General features: G+C 38.3%; 3 protein-coding genes across 3 annotated transcripts; all 3 read left to right on the forward strand.

The window, feature by feature from the left end:
• Positions 1 to 235: 235 nt before the first annotated feature.
• Positions 236 to 3,224, forward strand: LOC113711279 (wall-associated receptor kinase 5-like). Its single transcript, XM_027234443.2, has 3 exons — positions 236 to 1,190; positions 1,281 to 1,457; positions 2,019 to 3,224. The coding sequence occupies exons 1-3, from the start codon at positions 299 to 301 to the stop codon at positions 3,179 to 3,181; spliced, it is 2,232 nt and encodes a 743-aa protein (XP_027090244.2). The 5' UTR covers positions 236 to 298; the 3' UTR covers positions 3,182 to 3,224.
• Positions 3,225 to 13,828: 10,604 nt separating this feature from the next.
• On the forward strand, positions 13,829 to 22,020 carry LOC113711280 (uncharacterized). The gene is made up of 5 exons (XM_072066980.1): positions 13,829 to 14,849; positions 14,963 to 16,922; positions 17,278 to 20,580; positions 20,868 to 20,985; positions 21,617 to 22,020. The coding sequence occupies exons 2-5, from the start codon at positions 15,522 to 15,524 to the stop codon at positions 22,018 to 22,020; spliced, it is 5,226 nt and encodes a 1,741-aa protein (XP_071923081.1). The 5' UTR covers positions 13,829 to 14,849; positions 14,963 to 15,521.
• Positions 13,985 to 15,446, forward strand: LOC140015096 (wall-associated receptor kinase 2-like). Its single transcript, XM_072066979.1, has 3 exons — positions 13,985 to 14,849; positions 14,963 to 15,130; positions 15,253 to 15,446. Exons 1-3 carry the CDS (start codon positions 13,985 to 13,987, stop codon positions 15,444 to 15,446), a joined length of 1,227 nt encoding a protein of 408 aa, XP_071923080.1.
• Positions 22,021 to 24,171: the final 2,151 nt, after the last annotated feature.

A 24,171-nucleotide genomic window follows, 5' to 3' on the forward strand; every position in this document is an offset into this window, starting at 1 on the left:
TTTCCCTCATATATATCAAATCGCTACAGTAATTTTTTCATGAAAAATGACAGAAAATGCAATCCAAACACAACTTATATATATATGTCAAAAGTAAGTAGAACTTTCAGCCGGCCAGTATTCATACGGGCTGACCAATCACAGACTCCTCGTACAAACGTCTTTAGTCTTTGTCTCACACATTTTAGTTAACTTCTTGCAATTGTTTCCTGTCAATGGACCAAGTCTCCAAGGCCTGCAACCCAAATAAAATGTTCAAGAAACTGATAATCTCACAATTTTGGTACAAGTTTCATCAATGGTGTTGCAAACGATTATGATGGCTCAGCTTATACTTGTAGTAATTTTGGCAATCTTGTTTTCAAGAATAGTGGTTGCATCAGCTGCAGCGTTTCCTATAGCCAAACCAGGCTGCAATAGTAGCTGTGGGGACGTTGAAATCCCCTACCCTTTTGGCATGACTGAAGGATGTTATCTTGATGAACCTTTCCAGATCATCTGTAACACCTCCTTCAATCCTCCTAAACCAATTTCGCAATTGAGTGAAATCGATGTTGCAAGAATATCCCTTGAAGGTCAAATACATGTCCTGCAATTCGTTGCGCGCAAATGTTTTAGTCAATCCAGTGTGGTGCCCAGCAAACATATGGTAACCACATTTTCACTCGCAAAATTCACCCTAAACCATACCCTCAACAAGTTTACAGCAGTAGGTTGTGACACATACGGTTTTATCAAAGGTTTTCATGGTGTTCAGGGGTATACTACTGGATGCATGTCTATCTGCTACAGCACAGAGGAAGTTGTTGATGGGATATGTTCAGGTGGAGGGTGCTGCCAGACATCCATCCCAAAAGGGACATCAGAGTTTAGTTTGTCAGTGGGGAGCTTCCGTAACCACTCAGTTGTTGAGAACTTTAATCCCTGCAGCTCCGTCTTTGTTGTTGAACAAGGTGGGTTCAACTTCTCTATGGATCTATTGAGGGATATAGAAAATGTGAATAAACTCCCTGTAGCGCTTGATTGGACTATTGGGAATGAGACTTGTGAAATTGCTCAAAAGAACTTGGATACCTATGCCTGCCAGAAAAACAGCAAGTGCATAAACGATCCTGAACCTGATAGTTATCCTGGATATAGATGTTCTTGCCTTGAGGGCTATGAAGGCAACCCTTACATTGCTTGTCAAGGTACAGAATCGACTAATTGGGATGCCAAATGTCATTCACGTTATTTTGTTTTTCTATTGGTGCCTTCCAATCTTATTATGTTTTTTGCAGATATTGATGAGTGTCAAGATGAAAATCTTAATACCTGCACATTCAAAAGCCTCTGCAAAAATGAAATAGGCGGCTATAAATGTTCTTGCCCAAATGGATATCAGGGTGATGGGAAGATATCACCTTGCCTCCCCAAAAGGAAAAACCAGCAGCTACTTGTTACTAGGATTATTGCAGGTCAGAACCATGTCTACTGTTCCGCTTTTGTGTTATTTAGTAAGTAAGGATAACAGTTTTGAAAAGAAAATACCATCACCAATGTTGATTTGAGTTTACTTCTGACATGATTGACTTTCCTATCATATGTTTTCTAATGATGATGTGGTAATGAAAAATCTGATATGTTATTAACCATAAAGATCTTCAAGTACATAGGATTACTGGATCTTAAACCTTTTGTAAAGGGGTTAACTTCTCGAGACTGCAAGAAACAAGGGTTAACTTCCAATTGAAACTTTGGAAAATTGAATGTTCTGAAATGCCAATTCTTGAAAGTAAACGCTATCATTCACCAAACTTTTTTCCAAGAAAGCTGAAATTATTCACATTAAAATTGTACATCTACTCATGCATCATGTTCTGAAGTCTGAACAACTCAAAACCTTCTTGCTGATTTTGATGAATAGCCATATTTTTATGATCATTCAAGTAACTATGTTTTCCAAGAGTATGTTGTTATTGTTAGCCTCATTTCTTATTATCATTTTTATTATTTTTGTGGAAACAACTTACCTGCAGGTATTGCGCTCGTCACAGCAGCTCTACTTGCATTTGGCTCCTGGTTATACTTTGAATTCAAGAGAAGAAAGCTAATCATCGAAAAGCAAAAATTCTTTCAAGAAAATGGTGGTTTGCTCCTGCAACAGGAACTAATCAAGCAAAAAGACTGCACAAATATTGCCAAGATATTCACTGCTAAAGAACTTGAAAAAGCAACCAACAACTTTGATGAAAAAAGGGTCATTGGCCAAGGAAGCTATGGCACAGTTTACAAAGGAAACTTGACAGATTGCACTGTAGTAGCAATCAAGAAATCTAGAGTAGTTGATAGATCCCAAATTGACCACTTCATCAATGAAGTTATAGTTCTCTCCCAAATCAATCACAAAAATGTCGTCAAGCTCCTTGGATGTTGTTTAGAAATGGAAGTCCCTTTGCTAGTTTATGAATTCATCAACAATGGAACACTTTTCGATCATATGCAGGACAAAGCCAAGGCCTCGGTTCTATGCTGGCATACTCGTTTGAGGGTAGCCACAGAAACTGCAGGGGCGCTTTCATATTTGCATTCTGCTGCTTCTCCTCCTATTATTCATCGAGACATAAAGTCGGTCAACATACTCCTAGATGATAAATACACCGCGAAAGTGTCAGACTTTGGAACATCAAGATTGGTACCCATGATTGAATCTGAGATACCGACAATGGTGCAAGGAACAATTGGCTACTTAGACCCTGAGTACCTGCAGACGAGTCAATTAACAGAGAAGAGTGATGTCTATAGCTTTGGGGTTGTTCTTGTGGAGCTATTGACAGGAAAGAAGGTACTGTGCTTTGATAGATCTGCAAGGGAGAGAAGTCTGGCGAGTTATTTTCTTTCTTCAATAAAGGATAACCGTTTGTTTGAAGTTCTGGATGATAATATCGACACTGAAAGAAATGCAGAGCAGCTGAAAGAAGTTGCTATGCTGGCAAAAAGATGCTTAAATGTGAAGGGGGAAGACAGGCCAACCATGAAAGAAGTAGCATTGGAATTAGAAGGAATGAGTCTATCAACGAGGCATTCGTGGGTACAACATCCTGCAACAGTTTTAGAGGAGATGGAATCCCTTCTTAGTGATGTTACAATCATTCTTAGCCCCAAAAAACATGTTCTTTTGCCGATAAATGATGGCAGATGAGAATTTTCTTGCCAGTATCAACATATTTATTGTCCACAGGAAACTTAAGTTGATTTTATTTATTTATCTTTTTCTTTTACAGTTTCCTGTTGTCCTCTTTCTTCATGGGGGATCAAATTATAAATAGCTATGCCTATGGATTTTGTACAGGAGACTGGCAATTGCATGAATGCTACTGACTTGTGACATTTTTCAACATGTTTGATGGATTTTGGTGACCTCGTAGACCAAACAATTCAACATTTTGATGCTCGAATTCACGTAAAGCCTGATTTGTCATTTTCCTACTGTGATTTTATTTTTTCAAAAAAGGGGAAAAAAAACAGCACTTGGTCCTTGACTGACAAGCGCTGCCGTGACACAAAAGAGCCTTAAAGCCAGAGGTTCCTACTACAAAAGCAGCTCCTGTCCAGTCTTTATATTAAAAAAGATAGCAATAAATTAACAGATTTTAAGTGAATTCAAGTAGATTCTATGACTCTGGCTAAGGAAGAAAGATGGAGAAAAATTGAAATTGAATTTGATTGCAAATATATCATTGACAGATTACAAGGTAAAGGGCTGAATAATAGCATCATAGGCACTATCCTGGAAGATATAGCAAAGCTGAGGATGTTGTTTCGACTCTGCGGCTTTCCTTTACCCGTAGAGTTGGAAATGATTGTAGTCATAGAAATGCAAAATTTGCAGTTAGACTCACTAAAGATGTTCAATGGGAATCTGATTTCCCTGTGGCGCTTAGAGAGGAGCAGCACAAAATGACAGAAGAGCAGTTCCTCTGTTTTGTAACCAACTCTTGCATTTTCAAGTTAGTTCTTTAAAATACAAAATTGACGTTTGAGCAAAAAAAGAAAAAAAAATGTAGGTGCTATTGATTGATATTTTAATATGCTAACTTGCTGCAATTGACAGATTTAATGAGAGGAGCAGACCGAAACATTATAGTAGTTCAATGGTGTATATTGCAATTAACCGTTTTTATGTGGCAGGCAAGAGTAAGCAATTACAATTGACTGAATGAGTCAGGGATGCCGCAATGAAAACCAGGACAGGGTACAAAGCATTTATTTTTTTGTCTTTTTGGAGTTTTTAATTTTTTTTTAATTTTTAGAGAATTAATAATAGTTCTCCACTTGCTTTCTTAATTATTCGATTACAGGTGAAGCGTCTTATCAATTAGACTGTACTTTGTTGTCGTCTTTTTTGGAGTTAAGTAGTGGAAGATATCTCAACTAATCAAGTCAACCAAATTGGGATGGAGATACAGCAAAGAAATATCCTTATACTATATAAAAAAGGTAGTTTGGTTTCACCTGCTGCTTGTGCTTTTAACTACCTCGTTGAAAGCAATTATTATTTTTTTTTTTGTCGAAACGTTAGGTGATTTTATAGATAATAAACCTATACAGATTCAAGTAAAGACTTGAAAGAACATTACAATCAGTGTATCCTAACACTGAGGAATCCAAAATTCCTGATCCTCAATAAATTCAAGCGCTTGCACGCTAATCCAGTGACTAATATGGTTACTGTTCCAATTTACTAGACAAAATGAGCACATGCGAAACAAGGACTGAAGGCTGAGAATATCCTCCATCAGAGTGGCCATTCGCATCTCCTGAGATTTCCTTTGCTGAATGAGATTGTACGTTAGCTTGTTCTGGACTTGCACTTCAATCCTTTCCATTTTTTGGACAGCAGCTTTACACAACAGTAGTTTGATGGCTGTTAGTTCATCCATGACTTGGTGACCAGAGCTTCTTTCTTGTAGAGTCCAGCCTCGTATCATGTTTTGATTGTCCCTGGAGACAGTGACGCCTATCCCAACTTGAGGCGTGTCTTTACTCTTTTCTGTTGCAAACCTTAATCTCAATATGTCTTCCATTTCTTCCTGTTGCTGGGGGGATTCCACCTGTTCTCTTGTTTCTTCTGTACTCGTGCTTGCAGTCTTTGTCAATGCCTCTTCATATTCCAGCCATTCCTCCTGAGCTATCTGTATTGGTCTCATAGGGGGTACTGCTTGGCATTGAATTCCTTTGCATTCCTACATTTCCAGATTTGCCACAGGATGTTCGCTGTGAGGGAGATGTGTTTGTTTCCCTCACTTCTCGTGGTAGCTTCCAGCATATTGCATTCTGAACATGGGTTGTATGTGAATACATATTGCATTCTGAACATGTTCACCCTTCTTATCTTTTAGCTTTAAAGACTGGTTGCGCTTTTAGTAATTTTTTATTAGGATCCCATTTGGGGTTGCAGTAACTTGTCTAAAAGCATTTTAATTAGTAGAGCTTTTGGTCAAACTTTTTATTAAGTGTTTAATCATATCATTTAGGTGCATACTTACATAAGTACTTTTTCAATTTGATAATTGTAGTTCAAAATTTATAATAAAATAGCTAAAGTTAGTTTTTTATTTTTTGCAATGTCAAAGTTGCCCTAAAAGCGCCAATTTTGAATTTATGCTAAAAATGCTTTAATGACCAAAAGGTCGACTTTTTAAATAGTATTTTTATCCTCGAAAAACACTTTTTTAGCAAAAGTATAGCAATCCCAAATAGGTCCAAACGAATGTTCAACGGCTGGCTTTTCTTTTTCTTTCGTTAGGTCTGTCCTCCCATCTTCAAATTTCAAAGCTAGGTTGATGTTTATCAATTTCATTTGAACCACTAAGGATTAATTTTGTCGCTTGGAACAATTCTGTTAATTTGGTTAAACTCGTTGTACAAGAGTCTGATGCAGAGGTTTGTCTAAAACGGCCATTTGAATCTTTATGTTTTGGTAGAGTGTGTTCACGATGGAAAGAGTTATTAACTGTTGTCATTGTGCCAATTTACTTTCTTTCCCTTAAATTTGCTTGTGAAGTTTCCTATTTATCTTAAAAACCTTGGATTTCAGGAAGTTTATGGTAACTAATCATTTAGTAGTTGTTAATAAGTTTTTAATGTCCTTTAGTGAAGTGAATTATTTCCTATTGTTACGACTCTATAGTTTTTTTAATGCCAGCAATTTGAGACCATCATTTTAGCCTTTTGTAGCTTAATGTACTGCTCAAATATGTATACACATTTTTAAATTTATTTATCAGACCTTAATCCAGAAAAATTGTTGTGGGATACGTGGAAAGACAGCCTTGATCTGTTTTTTAGCCTTGAACGGATTTTGTTTCTGCAATACTTTAATTTAATTATCTAAGTAACTCAGCAGCCCACTAAATCTTAAAATTCTTGAGAAGCGGTTTCAAGAATTCTCTCCATATTTACTGGCAAATTATCCATTTGGACCTTGAACTTGTAGTTTAAGTAAATTAAACCCTCTAACTATTTGTAGTCAACTTTTAGCCCACGAACTTGTAAAATTGGGAACTCGTGACCCTTTTGATTAGTTTATCCAGTTTTGCAATCGGAAAACCAAATCACACGAATAGCAGTATGCTTTAAAGAAGGGTCTTTTTGTCTGCATAGAAATAATCAAAAAGTGAACAACTCCATTTTCTTTCCTTTTCCTAACCAAATCGCTAATAGATCTCAACAGATGAATTGCAGAGGGAAGGGAGAGAATTGTGCCACAAAACAAGCAAAAATGCATATCGCAGCCCTCTGCTTCCTATTTGTCCCTGCGGTAAAGTGACAAAGATGATTACTTGATGGACTGATAGAAACCCAGGGAGAAGGTACGTCACAAGCTGAACATGCTGCTGACAAATTTTTAGAAAGTAATATCCTAAACACTTAAGAAACCAATGCATCCATGTTTAAAAGAGGGCATCAGTTGCTTATTATGAAGAGAACTGGAAGTAAGTTTTCCGATCTGTATCTCCTGGAATATATCTCCTGGAATTGCCCAAGCTAAGTAGAGTTCGTGCTCCACAGACAATGTTATGCCAAATGCTTATGATCCTGCTAATCTTTTTATAAAATAAGACATATGCACTATAAAGAAAAACATAATCATGATCAACGACTCTCTACAGCGTCTCTCTCTCTCTCTCTCTCTCTCTAATACAAATACAAGTTAAAGTTTCAATCAGAATATTTCCCCAGAATCATAATAGCTGATACTCCCACCGTTCTACCTAAGATAACATGATTAAAATTTTCAGTCAGGCAGATTTTTTAGGAGCTGCTAATGTGTGAAATTTCTTAGTTTTTTAGTCCAAGAAATTACCAAAGTCCATGTCGGATGATGAACTTTGTCCATGATCAACATCGTTGCCAGTATCTTCAAAACCCTGACCTCTCAATACTGATTCCATGTCCTTCATGAAGCGATCCACGTCGAAGTCAACATCTTTCATGTCTCTATAGAACAAGCAAAAAAACATAAAGTTCATGACAGAAGAAACTAAAAGTTGACCAATCAGGCAATCACAATTATATATATTTACTTACGTTTACATACGTACATAAATCTAGACATACATACATATGTACGGGGCCTTCTAAGAAGGATCAATGCAACAAAAAAGCAAAAAGAGAAATTTGAAACTACATCATCAAGATCTGAGGCAAAAGCTGCTAAGTTGAAAGCAAAATTAAGAGAAACAGAGGAGCATTTATGGTGGCAGAAATGGTTGAATAAGTTTCTTGTAAGGGTACTTGTGGTGAGTTGGTTGGTTGTTGTAATAATGATACTTACAGAGAAAAAAAGAGCTGGAGTCTCTGCTGGGATGCTACAAATAGAGGTAAATGTATTGGGATGATATTGCAAATTCGTGTCATTTGGCTTTCCAGTTGCAAAACCAGATAAACTAGCCAAAAGGGCTACGGGTTCCCAATTTTACAAGTTCAAGGGCTGCAAATTGACTACAAATAATTTGAGGGCTTAATTTTACCTAAACTAAAAGTTCAAGGGTCAAACGGATAATTTGGCCCCATATTTACCGCGTTCTTTCTCACCCAATCCCTTGATTTAGCTGGATTTTTCTCTTCTGCTTATTCTCCATCCTAATACAATCCAACAATGTTCATCGCTTGTCTTTTCATCATTCTTGCATCATTGACTATGCGTTTATCATGAGCTTTTAGATTTTCTTCTAATCATGTTGTCCTATTTTTTATTTTTAATTCACAATCTAGTTGTGTTTGAATTTGCAGTTACAATTTTTTGCAGGCCCTAATAATGTTTTCGAGATAAAGTCTTATTCTCTTGTGCATTGAGAAATGGCCTTATATGATTTTTTCCTTTTTTGTTTAACTTTTTCAAGTAGAGTTTTTCTAAAAGGTGCTCAATTGACACTCATCAACACGCCTACATTTCACCTAATTTACCATGTATAGACACGCTCTAACAATTACCACCTTTTCTTGCATTTATACACTTTCTCTAATTAATATTAATTTTTTGAAAATTTAACACCTGAAATATATTTTAATGAATGCCCATTGAGCACTCGTTAAATAGAACCTTTCAAGTAAGAGGCTACTCTATATTTGTGGAAGTTAATCATCCATTGAAGGGAAGATATTTGATAAGATATACAGTAAAATGTAAATAGACTTTTGAAAGTGTTCCATTGGCTAAAATCTCTAATGTACTTCTTTTTTCTCATTTGTGCTGGCTCTTTTTATAGGTTCAATGGTTTAAGTTTTTGGTGACTCTATGTTTTTGTGGGTGAAGTACTCATAGAAGATGTAGACAAGTATTCTTCACCCTCTTTGCTTGCTATTGGCCAGAGTCACACACAAAAACTCTCCAGCAGCTGTAGTTGACAGGCACATACAATTCTATGTTGTATCTTCACTATAATTGTTCCAGAAAATTATCATGTACATAGCATGTAACAGTTCTTAATGGAGTTAACAGCTGTAGATGGAATTTTGTGTTGACATTTCAATTATTGCATGAAAAGTTCATATTTTTTGACTTTTATCACTACTAATAAAAGTTAATTTTCCTGATATAAATCCTATTGATTTATTGAACAAACAATAAAATCATATCATAATATTTATGTACTAGAAGAGAATTAAGAAGCTATCATCTCAAAGCCTTTGGCTGATTTCCATTATTGCTAATCCCACTCTTTTACTATCGATACTAGATGCAACAAAATGATGAAGTTGTCGTTCAAAAAAATTAAACTACTATTGGGAAATTTGCTGCTTGAAATTCTAAATAGAATAATGAACGTAGAGACAATGTCATATGCGTTTTGTATTGGTGAATATTTTGAACACTTCTGATCTTTAGTCAACCTATCAAATTGTGCACTTGTCTTCCTTCATTTTTTCTTTGCCATAGAAGTGCTCAGGATCTAGGGTTTGGTTATGACTGAAAAGATGAATACTGTGGAATCGAAAAAAGTGGTAATTAGGATTTCATTAATTTTGTATTTTTTTTTCTTTCTAAAGATAGTTTGGTAATTCAAGAAGGTTTTTGTCATATACCTAAAAAGCTTGGTAACAGAATGGCAAATGCCATTAGTCCTTAGCATCCTTTTTAAAGTAGAAGCTCCAAAACATCCTCCATCTGGATAAATCATTGCAGTCCAATAGATTTGTGCAATTTTCTAACAATCATCTGATAAAAATGCCTAAAACTCAAAGAGAAATTTAGCTTTCATAGGAGATGTGAGAAATTCCAAAACTAGTAAATAATATGAAATCTCAATCTATCTATTGAGCAAATAGATATTAATGAATATGAAAAACATTAAATCTCCAAAACATCTTCCATGCATCCAGGTGAATCACTATAACTCAAAAGATTTGTGCATGTTTTTAAAAATAACATTTGTTAAAAAATGATTGAAGCCCAAGGAGAAATTCAGCTAACATGGTAGATGTGAAAATTTTCAAATCTAGGAAGCCATATGAAATCTCAAATCTCATAGAAAAAAAGACAAAAAAAAAAGAGAAAAATTTCTTACAAGGGAAATCCTAGGATAGAATAAAATTTTCACTAGAAAAAATTAGGAGAGAAGAAATACTTACCAAGAAATGCTAGCAAAGAAAATTCCTTGCTAGAGGGAATTTATTTTAAAAAAGCAAATAAAAGGTATAAAAAAAGGTTCTCTCCTATGGAGAAAGATCAGATTTGAAGGCCATTTTTGTTAGAGGAGCCTTAAAGAGAAGAAAGAGAGAATGAATTTTAGAGAGAAATACACTGACCCACAATTACTAAAATATTGGTTTCCACAGACTAAATATTAGAAGATATGCATTACAAACATATATCTTAATTACTTTCATGACATACGTTGCATCCAAAAACACATTTGTGAATTTTCACGCATATCAAGTGAAAATTATGAACAAAGTATGGTTAATAATTTTTTTTTAAAAAAAACATGAATAAATAGGAAGACTAGGGTGGACTTGGAAATCTTTCCTTGACAGCTTTGTTATGTCGTTGACTTGTAGCATGAGCAACCACTCGAAGGCGTCCGAGGCTACTGTGACAACTTCTACAGTAAACACCATAAGCAAATCAAGCTCGAAATCATAGACCAACAAACAGTTCTTCATTTGTTGTCTTAGCAAAAAGCATCAAGCTTCATCAGAGGATACATTAGCAATCATGTATTAGCCAATAGTTCAATTTCAATTGTATCAATTGGTTAGGTTTGTTGTTATAGCAGTTAGTTAGATCCTACTAATGGAAGAGAGTATACTAGCCTATAAATAGTCATTGTATGAGGAAGCTGTAATCAGCTACGGAGTGAATGCAAGTCCCAATCCTTTTGCATTGAATATTCTTCCATCTCTGTTTCTTTCTTTCACCTTCTTCTTCCTTTCTTCCTTCCCTATTATTCTTGCTTCTTGCTTCTGCTTCTATCTCTCCCTTTGATTCTTTCTACAATCTATCTAATTATTCTCAATAATCCCCATAGAGATATCTAAAATCCAATTGGAATCTTGATGACTGCATTCAATTGTACGTCAACCATCCTAGGTTTTAGGAGTGCTTCACATGCCATCAGCTAATGCATGTGCAGGCTATATTTATGCACCAGGTTAGCAGTCTTTATGAGACTAGAGTGTCCAAGAACACAAGTTTATTCACGATTGCATCGACTAATTAAGATGTGGTGAACCAACTTAGGGTTATTTCATACTGATAGGAAAAGGAAAAAAAATAAAGTTTTAGTCCCTAGTGTTTCGCACTTGTGTGAATTTAGTCCTCTCCAATGTTTGGCACCAGTGTAATTTTAGTTCCTAACTTTCAGCAAAAATAAATATGGTTCCCAATATTTCCAATTGAAGCAAATTTAGTGTGATGGACGGATTTTCCCTAATTACTAACGAAATCATGTTATTTGCAGTCACATGTTCACTAGATTGAATAAAAAAAGGGAATAAAAAAGCACTGACTTTAGACAATAAGAACATTAACTTATGTGATGACACGTGAGTAATTAATTAACCACAAAAATAGAAATAAAATAAAGAAATTTGTGAAATTATATACAAAAACCTGTAGGGAATCTTTTGCTTAAGGGGGAGTGGGGTTGGAATAGAGAGTGAAAATGAGTTCTGGATATATGAGTTAGGTACTTTGATTGGTTTCAGATTAAATACATTTGAGACCAGATTAGTTTTTATTGAAATTTTACGGACTAAAATTGTCCAAATTCTAAATATTGAAAACCAGATTTATTTTTATCAAAAATTTTAGATATTAAAATCACACAGGTGCTAAACATTTAGGACCAAAATTATTATATTTCTTCTGTGGGAAAAAGCAACTCTTCCATTGGAAATTTTCTTATTATCTCGACAGGTGATAGATGAAAAGGTCAATCAATTTTTCTCTTCGGATTTATTCATCTTCAAAACAGAAAATTTGGTAGAAGTCCCTGAAAGAGACTGACTAGACTTATGGGAATACTTGGGATCGAGAGAATAAGTTCCTAGAGTGCTCCACACGGCTGATCCCGAGCAGCCAAGGTAGAGTGGCAAAGAACATAAGTTCATTCACGATTGCAACAGCCAAGACGCGGTAAATCTTAAGGTTATTCTGTTCATCTACTATAATTGCAATTCTTCGTTCATTTGTTTGGTAGTGGTGGCAGTAGGGTACATGCTGGGAAACTAATGGGACAAAAAAACCAAGTTTTCTACTGGCGATTTTTCTATTACCTAGAGAGGTGATAGAGGGAAAAGTCAATCATCTGATTCCACAATTTTCAACACAGAAAAGTTGATAAAATTCCGTTCCCTCCACCACGATGACTGGAGCTCGTGCTCATATGAATTGATGTTGCAATTGTAGCACAAATGATGAAAAAAAAGTAAAGAGTCCATATACAGAAGATGGCGTAGTGTTAAAAAAGGGAATAGCGCTGAAATGCAATTAGTAACGTTCAGGAACCCATACCACACGGTATCAGAATAAGTCAAGTGAACTTGCCAAGTCAATTTGAGGATGAGTGACTTTCTAATGTTGGGGTGGCTTTGCTCAGGGAAGGATCTATATATTGAAATATGGCCTTCTCCAAGAACACCAAAAAAAACTCATCATCCCAAAATTAAATAGCCATCACAGTCCAAAGTTTCCCCAGTGATGAAGCTTGTTCAAATGATACTTTTCGCGTTGACGGTGTCCTTAAAGCCAGCTATCACACCAGCAGCAACATACCCTCCTATAGCCAAGGATGGCTGCATTGATACCTCTGGAAAAGTAAAGATCCCACACCCATTTGGCATGACAGAAGATTGTTATCTTGAGTCGAGATTTTCAGTCAATTGTAACTACTCTTTAATCCTTCCATTCTAAGCATATATTTTTTTTTATTTTTTAAATTTTTTTATAGTAGAAGAGGAATGAAATTTAAAAAGCGGGGGAAGAGAGGAGAGATTTGAACCCAAGCCCTCTAAATCTTGGAATCTCAATCCTAGGCCTCCGTTTGATAACTAGATTCAACATTTAAATTAAATAAGTTCAGATTTTAATATATTCAAACGCATTTGATAACAAAAATTAGAACTTTTGAATTAATTGAGTGGCATCGAATATTCTAGACAAAATTTACTCTAAAAAATAATTAAAAAACTAACCACATATCAGTTAATATGATATACACTCAAATGCATCAAATATGATTTTTAACAATTTAATAATTTAATAAATTTCGCCTTCAGATTTCAAATTTTATATTTCAGTTTTCAAATTTCAATTTTATCAAATACACTCTAAGCAGACTAAAACCTCATCGGCCGAAGCATATATCGTAATTACTTTCATGACATACATTACATCCAAAAACACATTTATGATTTTTTTTCTCATATCAAGTGGAAAAAATTTTATCGGTTCCCTTATTGTTTTTCACGTAAATAAATGGAAAGAGTAGGGTGGACTTGAAAGTCTTCCCTTACTGAGTCTTTATGTCGTTAGCATAAGCAACCCCGTAAAGACGTGGACCCCATGGTCGACAGAGACTAGTGTGACAGCTTCCCAGTAAACTCCATACGCAAATCAAGCTCAAAATTATTGCCCAACAAATGCTCCTTTATATCTTGACTGCATTCATTTGAAGTTAACGGTCCTATTTGGGGTCTACAGAAGAAGTTTCAATGGTAAAATGCGTAGGCCTTTTGTGCGTTTACTGGCTAAGTCTTCCCTTTACTTGGAATGCCTATAAAACGTCCCTATTTGGGGTCTACAGAAGAAGCGTCAATCGTAAAATGCGTAGGCCTTCTGTGGGTTTACTAACTAAGTCTTCCCTATCGCAAGTTTAAAGTCCTTAGAAGTGCACAATTAACAGTGCACAATTAACAATTGCAACTCTCTTCCGTATAAGGAAACTTGCTTCTTTGAAAAACAATTCCAATGGGCTTCAATCGTTTGATTTTACCGATGGTCTTGCATTTGGTAATTGCCTTGATGCTCTCTTCCGCTTCAACTTTGACATCCCCAACATTTTCTATAGCAAGGCCCGGCTGCCAAGATCATTGTGGAAATGTAAGCATTCCATTTCCATTCGGTATTACAGAAGGTTGTTACCTTAACGAAAAATTCTTTATCAACTGCACCAACTCTTCAACCTCTGTCCCTCAACCACTTCTGCAAAACAGTACAATCAATGTCACAGATATATCTCTGGAAGGTCAGGTGCACCTTATGCAGTATATAGCATCTGATTGCTATAATGAAAACGGAAATTTATCGTACAAGTATTTACCATGGATGGCATTATCTAAACGCTTTACCTTCAATAGTACAGCTAACAAATTCATTGTCGTTGGCTGTGATGCCTACGGTATAGTTTATGGTTTTGGTCAAAACCGGAGCTACCTAACTGGATGTGTCCCTTCCTGTGATTATAAGGACGATGTAATTGATGGCTCTTGTTCCGGCATCGGTTGCTGCCGGTCAGATATCCCACCAGGGGCATGGAATATTACTGTGAGCTTGACCAGTTATAGTAACCACACCGACGTGTGGGATTTCAATCCTTGCAGCCACGCTTTTGTGGTCGAAGAGAAGGCTTTCAATTTTTCTGCAGATAACCTCACCAACATAAGCAGTGATTTAAGTCTTCCCGTCGTGGCCGATTGGACCATTGAGGACGGGTCATGTGACGTTGCCCAAAGAAACACGGCCTCTTATGCATGCTCTATTAAAAACAGTCACTGTTACGAACCTTTAAAGGGGTTGGGATACCGTTGTTCTTGCAATCAAGGATACGAAGGCAACCCATATCTTCCTGATGGTTGCCAAGGTATGTGCGAAAATTTTGTTAAACTCGTCTAATTAACCAGTATGTATATGTGTGTTTCAATTCACATTTCAAATTATGCTTCTGCTTTCTATTTGTTTTATTGAATTCTACAGATATTAATGAATGCCAAGATCCAACTCTATGCAATTGTACGAAGAATAGTGTTTGTCACAACACATTGGGCAACTACACATGTCCTTGTCTCAAAGGGTATCATGGTGATGGAAGAGGTGGAGATGGCTGCAGTCCTGACCAAATAAATTGGTCTATGATTGTTTCAGGTTAGTCTACACTTTGAAATGATCGGAGAAGCAAAGGAGAATTTATCACTATGGATTGAACCATCTCTTAAGTGGTGTGATAAATATGTGCTGTATAATGAGAGTATTAAAATTAAATGAAGATTTCTTGAAACTCACGCTACTGAAAAGGATATCTGAAGTAAACGCTGAAAAGGATGCTGAAAAGGATACTGAAAAGGATAGCCTCGAAAAACAGATCACTAACTGCTCTATTGCTCTCACGCTACCATTCGTTTTCCTTTCGCTAATCGTGAGCAATAGCCGGCCAAAGGTGAAATCCATTCCGGTTCAATAGAAAAAAGTTCTACATTCTTTAAGGATTTTGTGCTAAGGTTTCCAAGGAACGGCTTGGGTAGTGGTGCGGCAGTCCATGGCTGCCATCTGCCCACCTGATGGAGGGCAGCCTGCCCCTCCTACCTTTCAACGCAAATCCTTTTCAGAGTTGTTCACGAAGAATTCACAGCAGCCGACGCTATCCTTTGCGGCACAGGAGGCTACACACAAAGGGGAACCTGCGTTGATTTTCCCACAGGCAGCGGTCGAAGCTCTAGCCAGTCCATTTCGTTTCGCATTGATTGGGAAATTCTCTAGACGTAGACCGAAGTTGGAGGAGGTGAGGAAGTTCATTGCATCGCTGGATTTACGTGAGAACCCGGTGGTGGGCTTGTTGGACGTAAGACATGTGTTAATTCAGTTGAACAATGAAGCTGATTTCCATCGTGTATGGTTTAGGAGGATCTGGTATGTGTCTTCCTTCCCCATGAGAGTATTCAAATGGACCACGGACTTCCATGTTGACAGGGAGTCGTCGGTGGTTCCGCTCTGGCTTCAATTACCAAAACTCCCGCTGCACTTTTTCAATAAGGAGGTGATTTTCCAGATTGCGTCTATGGTAGGTAACCCTTTGCTAGTTGATGCGGCTACCCTTGCAGTGTCACGGCCAAGTGTTGCACGGGTGTGTGTTGAGATGGATTTGTTGCGTTCGACACCGTCGCGGGTTTGGATTGGCAATGGAAATCATGCTGGTTTTTGGCAAGAGCTGGTGGTGGAGAACCTTCCAAGGTACTGCTCACATTGTTTCCGCCAAGGTCACGATGTGGAGACTTGTCATGTTTTAAAGCCCGAGTTGCGAGGAGCATCTGGTCACCATACCAAGACTACTGGAACAACACAACTACGGTTGGCAGAGACGTCGAATACAGACATGCCTGATGGCCCTTTGGAGGGTAATGGAGAAAGGCCATCGGTATTGATACAAGATGCGGCAGTAATTGATGGGGCAAAGGGAGAAGTTAATGAGACTGTGACTGGCAAAGCGCTAGTTGCTCACGATCAGTTAATAGGTGGTACGCCTCACGAAGCTGAGCAAGGTGACCAGGTGCAGCAGTCCTGTGCTACTATACCAGCGCAGCAGGAGAGGAAAATGGAGGAGGATTATGGGACGGTGGCGGTAGAAGGTATCGAGGTGGTGCTGCCACATGACAAAGGAGAGGAACGTTCTGAAGATGTGGGGAGTGGGTTGCCCGCGAGGGTGGTCGTACGTTCTGCTGAGGGGCAAGTTGAAGACATACAAGATACTCAACGAAGGGTCGGTACCCTCTCCCCTAGGGGCAAGGATCTTATCCGACAAGAAGAGTCATCACTAGAGACCGGGCATATAGACACGGGGGGTACCCTGGAACTAGAAGAAGTTGTTCGTAAGGAGCGAATGGATGCAAGGTCGCGTGGTCTCCGGGTTGGTCTCCCGTCAGATAGAACACTACGCTCCATGGTTAGTTCTTCAACAAATTCTTTTTCTGTCCTTTCTGATGATTAAGTTACTTTTTTGGAATATAAGAGGGGTAGCTCGTGCTCCTAATTTAAGGCGGTTAAGGAAACTTATTAAATTGTATGATCTTCAATTGGTGGTTGTTGTTGAACCTAAGTTGAGGGTGGAGTCAATTACTGATATTAGAATTAAATTGGGGATGGATTGTTGCATGTTCAATCATTGGGGTTCTGTTTGGATTTTCTACCGGTCATTGTTTACGTGTCAGATTACAGGGGAGTCTCCCCAACATATAACTATTAGAGTACAATCTCATCTTTTCCAAGACTCCATTATTTTGTCTTGTATACACGCGAAGTGTACGCAGCAGGACAGAGAGGATTTGTGGAATGCACTTTTGCAGGATAAACCCGCCTTCAATCCTTGGTTTTTGGTGGGGGATTTCAATGTGGTCACAAATACAGAGGAGAAGAGGGGTGGATTGCCATTTAGACTGTCGGAGGGATCAGACTTTCTGAATTTTATGGCGCTAGCTGGTGTCAGTGATGCGGGATTCTCTGGGTCAAGGTTTACATGGTGTAATAATCGTTCGGGAACGGCGCGGATCTGGAAGCGTCTGGATCGCTTACTTCTGTGTGGGAGTGCAATGGAGCTACCGTACCAATTCATGGTGCAACATTTAGGCCGTGACCCGTCGGATCATGCTCCCTTGTTGCTATCGGTGGATACGAGGCTAGACAATAAACCCAAGCCGTTTCGTTTCTTAAACATCTGGACCACTCATCCTGATTTTCTGGGGGTTATCAAGGACTGTTGGGTTCATCCAGTCAATGGCTCTCCTTTGCAAGTATTGGCATCGAAGTTGAGGAATGTTAAAAATGCCCTCAAGCAGTGGTCTAGGACGACATTCGGGGATATTTTTGAAGGGGTACGTAGTGCAGAGCGTGTGGTAACCGAGTCTGAGACAGCATACGACCTCGATCCTACTGAGCAGCGACGGAGCGAGTTACATCATGCTCGGGCTCGATTGCGCCGAGCGCTTGTAGTTGAGGAGGGTTTTTGGAGACAAAAGGCGCGGGTTAAGTGGCTTTCGGACGGAGATAGGAACACCAAATATTTCCACTCCTTGGTTACGGAAAGGAGACGTAGGGCAGTAATTCATCGAGTCAGGGGTACTGCTGGAGAGTGGATCGAGGGGGAATGCCAAATTGGGGAGGCAGCGGTGGGTTTCTTTAAGGATCTTTTCACGGCAGAGGGGGATCTTCCCTCCCTTACCGGTCTGGAGATCATACCTAAACTGATAACAGACCAGGAAAACTCACGGTTAACGGACATTCCATCTCTTACAGAAGTTAAAGACATAGTCTTTGCTATGGATGGAGAGAGCGCAGCCGGCCCGGACGGGTTTACAGGGAAATTCTTTACCTTTGCTTGGGAGGTAGTGGCATCGGATTTATACCGGGCGGTTGTCAGCTTTTTCTGCGGTGCTGAACTACCTAGGAGTATCACGGCTACCTCAATTGTGTTGCTGCCAAAAGTGGAGAACCCCCAAGATTTTAAGCATTTTCGTCCAATCAGTCTGTGCAACTTTACTAACAAAATCATCTCCAAGCTGTTATCGGCAAGGTTGGCGATGATATTACCCCGGATTATATCTCCACAGCAAAGCGGGTTTGTCCAAGGGAGGCAGATTACAGATAATTTCTTGTTAGCTCAGGAGTTAGTAGCCGATATCGGGAAATCAAATCGGGGTGGCAATGTGGTCATCAAGTTAGACATGATGAAGGCTTATGATAAAGTCTCATGGCCCTTTCTCCTACAGGTGCTACGATATTTCGGATTCAGTGAGACCTGGATAGACATGATTTGGCGCTTAATATCGAATGTGTGGTTCTCGGTACTTGTTAATGGTGGTTCAAACGGCTTTTTCAGATCTTCACGGGGTTTACGGCAAGGGGATCCAATTTCACCAGCCTTATTCGTTATCGGAGCTGAGGTGCTGTCTAGAACCCTCAACACGCTACCCACACAAAGAGGATTTACTCCATTCAAAGTTCCTCCTCATTGTTCTATAATTACGCATTTGGCATTCGCCGATGACGTGATTATCTTTTCCAGTGGGGCCAAGTCATCCCTACGTCTGATTAAACGGGTTTTGGATGATTATAATGAGGCATCAGGTCAGCGAATCAACCCTCAGAAGAGTTGTTTCCTTACTCATCCACGGGCACCATCTCAGAGGGCAGCGGTTGTTAACCAGATACTAGGGTATAATAAACGCGACTTTCCAATACGGTACCTTGGTTGTCCCTTGTATACCGGAAGGAGCAAGAAGGTTTACTATACGGATATATACAATGCGGTGGCGAATCGGATTTTGAGTTGGAAAAACCAGATATTATCGCTAGGAGGCAGGGTGGTGTTGATTCAGAGCGTGTTATCCTCTATGCCAATTCACTTGCTGGCAGCCGCGTCCCCTCCAAAAGGGATGTTGATGGTCATAGAGAAATTGTTCGCCAAGTTCTTGTGGGGATCTTCGAATTTCGGGGATAAATTCCATTGGATACGTTGGGCAGATTTGTGTCGGCCGAAGGATGAAGGGGGTGTAGGCCTGCGGGGTTTGAAACAGGTCTACGACTCATTTTCCATTAAACTCTGGTGGAAATTTCGACAACAACAATCATTATGGGCAAAGTTTATGTCCCAGAAGTATTGTGCAGGTCATCACCCTTGTCTTGCTGATATTGGGCATCCGGGATCCCAAGTTTGGCAGAGGATGGTTACAATGCAGCGTTTTGGGGAGGATAATATTAGCTGGGTAGTTCGGGAGGGGGCTTTGGACTTTTGGCATGATAATTGGATGGGGTCAGGTGCGCTTTGTGACAAGGTTGAGGTCTTCCATGATCATTCGGTGGTTGATTTTGTAGATCGGCGGGCTTGGAATGTGGACATGCTCCATCAATTCTTGGATGGAGAATTGGTTACGCAGGTTTTGGAGATTGACCCTCCTACCGATAGGGGAAATGATACAATGGTATGGGCATTGACGAACTCGGGTGTTTTTTCCACTGCATCGGCTTACTCATTGATCCGTCAATCCAATGACAATTCTTGGCTTTTTGGTCGTATATGGCAGCAGGGTCTTCCAGTCAAGGTTTCTTTCTTTATGCTGCGACTACTACAGGGGAGGCTCCCTCTTATGGATCGCCTAAAGAGGTTTGGGGTTTGTGGCCCATCTAGATGCTTGTGTTGTCAGAATCCCCAGGAGGAGGATTTGAATCATGTGTTTTGCTCAGGAGAAGGGGCACGATTGGTCTGGCGACACTTCGAGAGTACTGCTGGTGAGTTTAGTGGGGTGCATACGGTGCGTCATATGGTGTGGTCTTGTTGGTTAAGGAGGGGGACTAATGATCGTGTAAAGTTTTTGCATAATATACTTCCTTCGGTGGTATGCTGGGTTTTATGGAAGGCTAGGAATGAAGGGGTGTTTGAAGGTCGGAAGATGAGGATCAGGCCTACGGTGAATCGGATTGTTCAGTTTCTGCATGATTTCCTTCAGTCACGGTTCCCGGGGGTGCAGCTTTCTGCCCCTACATGGGAAGGGTTGCTTCTCGAATTAGGTAGTCATCAAAGGCGGATGGTTATTAGGCCAGTTTACTGGGTAACTCCACGTAGAGGCTATAAGTTGAATTCAGATGGATGTTCTCGGGGGAACCCAGGAAGGAGTGGGGGGGGGGTGGGCTTGTGCGGGATAGTCGAGGAAATTTTGTATTCGGCTACGCGGAGCCCTTCGGGGTGATAACCAGCATGCAGGCGGAACTTCGAGCGTTGCTATGGGGCGTTAGACATTGTGTGATTCGAGGGTGCTTGGAGTTACACTTAGAGGCGGATTCTCTCACCCTGGTTCACATTGTTCAAGGGACTAGTGCTTGTCCTTGGCGTTTACAGAGAGATCTGGATGAGTTGATGATGTTCAAGCAATATTTCACATCGATCACACACTGCTACAGGGAAGCAAACGCACCTGCAGATCATTTGGCAAATTTTGGTGCTGATTCTAGTGCAGGTCATGTGTTTAATACATTCTCAGAATTGCCGCAATTGGTTAGGGGGGCTATTAGATTAGATCGATTAGGATTTCCTACGTTTCGTACACGGTGTCTGGCATGAATTGGAATAAGAAGCAGAAAAGGCCAATGAAGGTGAAAATGGCGGTTAGAAGGACATCAAGGGAGGAAGATTGACTGCTAAAATCTTCAAAGATCATCCTTCAGATTCACTGGAAGACATCCTGATATGGAAAAATGAAGATTTAATCTTAATTTCAGTTTTTAAATGCTTAAACTTTCACTAGCTTGTAAATTTATTGTCAAATTGTGGTTTGATGGCAGGGAGTTTCGTCCTTTTTTAAGGGGAAACTCTGCCGAAATTTTTATAAAATAATAAAATAAATAAATAAAAAAAAGTATTCATGAAAAAAAAAAAAAAAAAAAAAAGAAGATTTCTTGAAACCCGTTCCATTTGGTTTAAGATGGCAACTAATCATAGTATAAGAGAGAAAGAAACCTAATTCTTTTCTTTACCAGGTAGTGAAAGAACATGAAACTTGAAAATCACTTGCAAAATTAGAGTCTTTAGCTGCAAAGTATCCGATAGATCTCTTCATTTGCTAATTTTTCAGTCAAATTTGTCAACAGGTGTTGGCACAGGCACAGCAATTCTACTTTTCTGCTGCTTTTATTTGTGTTTGGAATTGAGGAAAAGAAGGGAAAACAGATTGAAGGAGGGGTTTTTCCAGAAAAATGGTGGATTAATGCTACAGCAACGACTGGCTCAAGAAGGAAGAAACACAAATGTTGCTAGAATTTTCACTCTTGAAGAACTACGAAAGGCAACCAATAATTTCGAGGAAACTCGAATTATTGGTCGTGGAGGATACGGCACAGTTTTCAAAGGAATCTTAGTAGACCATAATTCTTGTACTGTTGCCATTAAGAGGTCCAGAGAAGTTAACGAAAATCAAGTTGATCAGTTTATTAATGAGGTGATTATGCTTTCCCAAGTTAATAGTAGAAATGTCGTTAAAGGCCTCTCAAGTTGAATTGTAGTTCAGTTCTGCTAGGTTATGTAACTCTTACAATATTTAGCGTAAAATGGTATAAATTTGGTCTAAGCATAACATTCGGCTGAGTTGGCGTAAAAATCACGATTAAATCAAAACCATATGAGTTTACACTAGAAGTTATAAGAATTAATCAACTGAACCTAACTACATAGAACTCAACTTGAGGGCACCACTTCAGTAGATAATGATAATTTTTTTTACATGACCGATTAAACAAATAAAAAGTGCTACTATTGAGATAAGGAGAATAAAAAGCACCACCAACCTGTTGGATGCTGCACCTTCTCACTATTAGCCTAAACCTCCATTCCCACTTTACTGATATTATGACAGCTTTCTCCTTGGAGTTTATTTATTGAAAGCTCTTAAAAATATCCAGAAATCTCTTACTAAATTAAAACTGATTTGCGTTGAATGAGTAGTCGAAATTGAGAACAAAAAAACCCAACCCAGTGAAGGACGTCTAGAGGGAAAAGATGAGGAAATTGCGAACTTTTGAAGTAGAAGAAAAATTAACGGGGTAGATGTTGGGGCTAGTTACGGGAGGGAAAGGACGGGGGCAGGGGACGAGGAAGATAGGCAGCGTGGTGATGCAGGGAAGGTGGCGATTTGTGGCAATGAATTGAGACGTTTCATGATATCATATTCTCAGGAGCACCGTAGCAAAACTTGTGCTAGGGGGTATATGCTGCATCCATCCAAAATACTAGCCCAAAGTAAACAAGCAGAAAGTCTTGAACTTTGAAAATATTTTTCTATTACGGGTTTCCTCTTGCCCTTAAAACAATCTGGTGGCTTGTCTAGATGTCAGGTCTTGTTGTCCTCAACGAGGTTTGTAACAAATTGTTATTAAAAATTAAAATGTAAAAATATTATTATTATCACTTTTTCTCTGGGAATATAGCTAAACATTTCTTTTAGTAGTTAGATTTTTTTTTCTATATGGAAGTATACATTTTTTTGGTTGGTAATACTAAAAAAGAGAAACATAGTTGATTTGGAGTTCACAGTTTCCAAAGTTGTTCTTTAATATACCATGCTTAGATGCTATTAAAATTTATTTGGATTGCTAATTTTTTTAATTATATCTAAACATGTTTTTCAATCATTTTATTTTTTTCAACCACTTTTTTGTCTTACAAATATCAAATTGCAAAAAGTGCTACTATTCTTAAAAAAATTTTCAAATAATCTCCAATCCAAGAAAATCCCATCTATAGAATATTTTCATAGTTTAGTTTTGCATAATATGTTTTTCCTTATCACGTGAGATGAGTGCAATATTTTTCTTTATCTAAAAAACTTGTAATTATGGGGATAAAATTTAACAAGACCAATATTCATAAATATATAATAATATTATAATTATGTTAGGGATATTAATTTTTTCAAACATTATTGTCGTGAGTGGTACAAAATATTAGAATTAACTAATCGTTTTAGGGGCAAATAGACAAATTAAGAGAAAAATGATATTAGAAGGTAATGTGCAAAAATGGCCATATCTTAAAGGGATTTATTGTAATTAACCATTAGGAGTATCAATATCTTTTTGATATTTCCATTATGCAATATTAGAATTGACTAACAATTTAGGAGGTAAAGTGAGAAAAAAATAACGTTAAGGGATAAAGTGCAAAATTAGTTAAGCCTTAAGAGGAATATTTTTTAACTAACCCTATTTTTCAAGAGCATCAATAGTGATACCCTACTTAACCCTAGTTTGTTTTTATAATTGTATAGCTACATATTCTGTTTCGTAAATTTTGTGATAGGCTCCTATTGGCTGGAAGTTAACGTCGCAACCAAGTTGTAACCATTCTTTTCTTATCTTGATCAATGATACATGGACTTACAAAAATGAAAAAATAGAAACCTTTCGTACATTTTGTGATAGGCTCCAATTGGCTGGAAGTTAACGTTGCAACCAAGTTATAACCATTCTTTTCTTATCTTGATCAATGATACATGGACTTACAAAAATGAAAAAATAGAAACCTTTCTATAATAATAAGGTAACTAAGCAAGTGCGTGGAAATCCCTTGAGGTTTTTGTTTGTGTCATGGGACGAATTTGGAGAAATTTCCAATTTTGTGATGAATTTTTAAAAAATTCTACAAAAGGGGC

This window comes from Coffea arabica, chromosome 10e (genome assembly GCF_036785885.1).
Source record: "Coffea arabica cultivar ET-39 chromosome 10e, Coffea Arabica ET-39 HiFi, whole genome shotgun sequence".
In the NCBI taxonomy this organism is placed as follows: domain Eukaryota; kingdom Viridiplantae; phylum Streptophyta; class Magnoliopsida; order Gentianales; family Rubiaceae; genus Coffea; species Coffea arabica.